Raw genomic sequence first — 5,964 nt, 5'->3', positions numbered from 1 at the left:
TGAAACTTAAACCTTCCCCTATCTTTAAGAGAACACATGCATGGAGTGTATGATCTAACAGAGACAGAGATTAGACCCATGGAAGAAATCAACATAACAGAAGATGTAAAAAATCAGCTTGAGAAAATAAGACAAATAAAGCACCAGGACCAGACGGAATGAAGCCAGTTCTGTTCAGACTACTCTTACAAAGTACCAACCTTCAAAAAGAAATTGGCAGAATGTTTAAACAGCATACTGAAGGGCCAGAAAAACGCAGAGAAGCTGGTTTAAGTAAAAAAAACACACTTACGCCAAAAAAAAAAACAAACCCACACAGTCAAAGATCTAAGGCCAACTTGCTCTAACAAATGCATCATATAAAAAAATTTTCATGGGGGGGGATCCTGAAAACCAAAATAGAAAAACATATTGAATTATAGAAAAATGAAAAATAATGAACAGCAATCAGGGCTTTACCCAGCAAACGGAGGGGTATCGATAATTTATATATTTTACAATACTGCATAAGAGAAACATACAGAAGAAATGACCCGTTATTTGTAGTATCAATAGACTTCCAAAGAGCATTTGACTCAGTTAATAGAAAAAAGCTCATTGAGGTCATGATGAAATATAGGCTGCATGCAGAAGTAATAAATGCAGTTGCAAAGATATATACAAGTGATGTAACAAACCTATGCCTTAACAATATAGAACAAAAAAGAGCTAAATGTAACTAATGGAATAAGACTGGGATGCAATGGCTCAATCATATTCTTTCTACTAATAACGTACCCTAACCTTTTTTTTTTTATTTTCTTTTTTTTTTTTTAGAAAAATTAGAAAAGAAAAACACCAGAGGTTTTAGAAATGAAGTAATAAGGATAGTGGCACTATTATATGCAGACAACGGATTAATACTAGGACACACACTAGAAGAAATAACAAAAGCAATAAAAACCCTTATGGAAATCCCAAGTGAATGTGGCCTAAACATAAACAAGGACAAGACTAATATACTTATATACAACGACTGGTATAGTATCGATGATGTGGAGAATATGGAGCACATAGAAGGAATAAAAATAGTTAAACATATTAAATACCTAGGAGTAACAATCAACAACGTGAAAGACTGCTTCAGAGAACAGATAAAAAGGGCCTAAATTAAGGCAAAGCAGATGGCAAATATGGCTAATGCAGTCATCAATAAAAGCTGTAGCAGAGTAAAAAATGTGGAAAAATTGTATGGAAAGGGATTAGCGATGCCATCATTCATGTATGCCATGGAAGTCATGAAAACTTGACAGAAAACTATAAATGAATCAGAAGACAGACTCTGTATCAGTCAATGAGAACAATTTTGAAAGCGCCAAGTTTCAGAGCAAGTTGTGCGGTAAGATCTGAAATAGGGTCCTCTTCCTGCCGCTCAAGAGATATCAAGAATAAGCTATTCTACCTGAAACATACACTGAAGAACTAAATATAAAACTTAAGTAAAATTGAAGCAGTTAAAGACAAACGGTTAAGAGAAATAATAAACAATTGGGACAGAAAAATATGGCAGAAAGAAATGAATGAAAAGTCAACATTAAGAATCTACAGTAAATATAAAGAAAACATAAGAGAAGAAATCTGGTATGACAACACTGAAAAAACAATGCTGATCCGTAGGGCCAGACTAGTTGTACTAGGACTAAATTATAAAAATAGGATAAAAGGAGAAGATACAAAATGTTTATGCTGTGAGGAACAAAATGAAAATTTAGAACATTTCTTACTTTACTGTCCAGCATTCAATGAGATTAGAAATAGATACAGTTTAATGCAGCAACCATATCGCGAAAATAAAGAGGAATTAGTAGCTAATATACTCTTATTGGTAGTTTTACTGAGGAAGGAAGTGGAGAATATGAAAGATTTTATAAAAGAAATGTGGTATTTCAGAGAAGAAACTCAAACACAAACAAAGGAGGAATAAAAGAAGCAAGGGAGCCGTTTCAAAGGCATATCCCACCTACTACTACTACTACTACAACGCCATGTGTCATCTCTTATTCTTATTATAATATTTTTCGGAATTACGGCCGAAAGGACCCGTGGGCTGACTTATGTGCGTGTTTGGAGGGGTGGCTGTGTCCCGTCAGGGGGGTGTTGGTCGTAAGGGTTTGGGCGGGGTGGGGGGGGGGGGGTGGTGTTTGTTTTATTCCTGTGGTCGTAAGGGAGCCATTAATCATAGGGGGCCGTCTTATGGTCATAGTGGGGTCCTATGGTCATTAGGGGGGGCCTGAGGTTGTAGGGGATCATATGGTCATAGGAGGGCGTCATTTGGTTGTAAGGGCATCCTGTGTTCATAGGGGGAGTCCTGTGGTGGTAAGAGGGTGTCTTTGGGGTCGTAAAGGGGCCATCAGTCACAGGGATGATATAAGGTCAGGATCTGGCATTATAGGAACGTCTATTTATACTTGGCGGGAATTGGGAATCGGGTCACTTAGGGTCTGGTTAGGTATTACTATATGTACTGTTCAGCAAATCTAGAAACTGGCTGTTAAGCTACTAAGAAGGTGAGGTGATGTGGTAGTTAACTACCTAACAAACAGGTGGGAGGTCCTATAGTGTCGCTTCGCTTTTGGCCGTCATTGTGCTTACAGTCAACCTCCTCTATTCACTATGTCTATTTGTGGATTTTCCATGGATCTTATGCACCCATTATTAGCGGAAAATTCCCTTATTCGTAGTATTTTTCATCGAGAAATATTCACAAATTACAGGTATTCTTCTACTGACAATAGGGTTAGGTTCCAAAATCCCATCGTTTGTTGGAAAAATCTTATCTCGAATATAGCCTAGCCTACACTATGGTAATCAGTACCATCTTTACATATAGGGTAGCCTAGTCTACACCATACAGTTTAAAATTTATATATATACCGTATAGTAATGATTAATTTCTTGAATAACATTAACAAGAATCAGACTAGTGTATACTATGGTATATCTAATACATAAGATTACAGTACCCTAGCCTACAGTATACTCTATACTACATATATGGTATAGTAATTTATTAATATAAGCTAATTCTGGAGACTCAATGCATTCTGACTATATCAGTAGAAAAAAAAAAAATGGACACGAAACGAGAATCAGATTCGGTCCAACATTGGTATAACTGAACGATGTCAGGCGGCTGGTGGCTGCGTATAATTATAAAATAAAAACCTAACAAATATGCATCTTCCGTGAATCCTTTAAAAAGTTATACATTAGCGGACCCCACGTATTCGCGTTCTCTGCATTCGCGGACTCGTGCATTCTCGGATTTCTCTCTGGAACATTTCCTTCCATTATTCGCAGGAAATTCATGTACTCACAGTATTTTTTATGAGAAATATCCACAGATTCCTGTTTTTTTCAATTTTTTTTTATTTCATCATAAAATGCACTTTTCATGATAAAATAGGCCGTTTTCCACGTTTTTTTTTAGTGATTCCAACTTTTTGCGGGTTTTAACTATTTGGGGGGGGGTGTCTGATGAAAACATAAATAGACTTGTGTACTAATGTAACCCTAATACACTTCCTGTGTATTCATAATAATCACTTTCTCTTTCTTGCAGATAATTCCCAAAGCACCAATTGCAGACCTGGTGAGTGAGAGGTTCTTGGAATTAAAGTTACGATACAAAATTATCAAAAAGGAACTCTATTCCTTGGCCTTATTGGGAACTTGTGAGGACTGTCGTTCATTTTATTTTGCTGTGAGTATTCACAAGATTATTTGTATTTTTATGAGTAATGTCGTTTATGTATGGATTTAAGTTTAACTCTTGAGGTTAGGAACTTTCTAACTGTTCATGCTTAGCTCTCTTGTCATCAGAATTGAAAAATCAAAATCATTTGTTCCTACGAGGGTATGAACCTCCGTCTGTTATACAAGACACAGGCAGTCCCCAAGTTACGACAGAGACCCATTAATAATATTTGTCGTAGGTGGAAATCTGTCATAAGTCAGAGCCAGTTGAATTGTCAACAACTTTGTCCTGACTAAATTTGTTGCTTATGATGTTTTATTTCTTTTGGAGATAAATTGTGTCCAGATGATCAATGCATTGATATTTGTTTTCCCTGAGGATGCTTACTTTAAGAGTTGTTATGAACGGTGCTATTCAGAACACGTTGGCCTCAGATTGTTTGTTTTATTTCAGATTCTTCCAAACGGAGGAAATTTCCTTCGGATCCTAACTAGGAGTGAGTATTGCACATAGAACATCCTGAAAATGGAAGCTGAAGAATCATCATCATTGCTGCTACTCAAAGAAAAGGAGGATCTGGAGGAGGGTCCAATTGAAAATGCAGATAACAACTCTTCGTTTGCAGACCCATTCTTAGAAGTCAAGGCAGAACCGGAATTTTTTGACTATGGTGATATTGATGTGAACTGTTCTGCCCAGTCTATTATTAAGTGTGAAAAGGACAGCTCTCCAAACTGTGATGATGAGAGCGAAAAGAAAAAGATCTGTATTGGAGAAGAAAATAGACATTTGGGTAGAAGTGAGGCAGCAGGGAAGCGATTAACTTGTGCTGAATGCCAAAGGACATTTTCAAGAATTGACAAGCTGAAATCCCACATGAGAACTCATACGGGAGAGAAACCATATACTTGCTCTGTATGTCAAAAAAGTTTTTCTGATTCAAGTACTCTCAAATGTCACATGAGAACTCATACGGGAGAGAAACCATATACTTGCTCTGTATGTCAAAGACGTTTTTCTGGTTCAAGTGGTTTCATATATCACATGAGAACTCACACGGGAGAGAAACCATATACATGCTCTGTATGTAAAAAAAGATTTTGTGATTCAAGTACTCTCAAATGTCACATGAAAACTCATACGGGTGAGAAACCATATACTTGCTCTGTATGTCAAAGAAATTTTATTCGATTATCTTGTTTAAAAAAACACATGAAAACTCATACGGGAGAGAAACCATATACTTGCTCTGTATGTCAAAAGAGTTTTTCTGATTCAAATACTCTCAAACGTCACATGAGTACTCATACGGGAGACAAACCATATACTTGCTCTGTATGTCAAAAAAGTTTTTCTTATTCAAATACCCTCAAATGTCACATGAGAACTCATACGGGAGAAAAACCATATACCTGCTCTGTATGTCAAAAATGTTTTTCTGATTCAAGTACTCTCACAAAACACATGAGAACTCATACGGGAGAAGAAAAAAACCATATTAAACTTTGCTCTGTTTTTGTCAGGAAAAGGTTTTTTTCTTGATTCAAAGGTGCTTCTTTCAAAAAATATTTTCACATGAAAACAAAAACTCATACTGGAGAGAAACCATATACTTGCTCATTTTGTCAAAAAAGTTTTTCTCAATCAAGTGCTCTCAAATATCACATGAGTACTCATACGGGAGAGAAACCATATACTTGCTCTGTATGTCAAAAAAGTTTTTCTGTTTCAAGTGCTCTCAAATATCACATAAGAACTCATACGGGAGAGAAACCATATACTTGCTCTGTATGTCAAAGAAATTTTTCTGTTTCAAGTAATCTCAAAAGACACGAGAATTCACACTAGACAGAAACTGTATATTACTTGATCTCTGTCCAAGTCTTGTTGATTATGAAATGCTTTTATGTAAGTGCTGTAATTTGAATATTCTTAATGAGGGAACTTGGGTAACATTTGTAAGCGAAATTTTGTTTGACGTAAGTGTGAACAAAAAAATGCTCTCTTTCTTCATTGGGGGAAACTTTTTCTTATGAGCTCAGATAAGTGCAGCAAGTTAAAAAGGATTATAGCATTTTCTGTATGAGAAAATGGTTCTTTTTTTGTTATATTTGTAAGATTATTGGTTAATAACCACTGGTTCTTAGATACAACACTGAATCACTTTACTATTTTAATGTCTTGCTGGTATTCTGACGACTTGAAATGTTTTTAGGCAACTTATTGTT

The 5,964-nt window shown here is 36.0% G+C and overlaps 1 protein-coding gene across 1 annotated transcript; it reads left to right on the top strand.

The window, feature by feature from the left end:
* Positions 1–2,211: 2,211 nt before the first annotated feature.
* On the top strand, positions 2,212–5,278 carry LOC135214535 (gastrula zinc finger protein XlCGF17.1-like). Its single transcript, XM_064248909.1, has 2 exons — positions 2,212–3,742; positions 4,190–5,278. Exon 2 carries the CDS (start codon positions 4,262–4,264, stop codon positions 5,276–5,278), a length of 1,017 nt encoding a protein of 338 aa, XP_064104979.1. The 5' UTR covers positions 2,212–3,742; positions 4,190–4,261.
* Positions 5,279–5,964: the final 686 nt, after the last annotated feature.

This window comes from Macrobrachium nipponense, chromosome 46 (assembly GCF_015104395.2).
Source record: "Macrobrachium nipponense isolate FS-2020 chromosome 46, ASM1510439v2, whole genome shotgun sequence".
Taxonomy (NCBI): Eukaryota; Metazoa; Arthropoda; class Malacostraca; order Decapoda; family Palaemonidae; genus Macrobrachium; species Macrobrachium nipponense.
The sequence above is the reverse complement of the archived record's forward strand: the minus strand, read 5'-3'. Positions and strand labels throughout refer to the sequence as shown.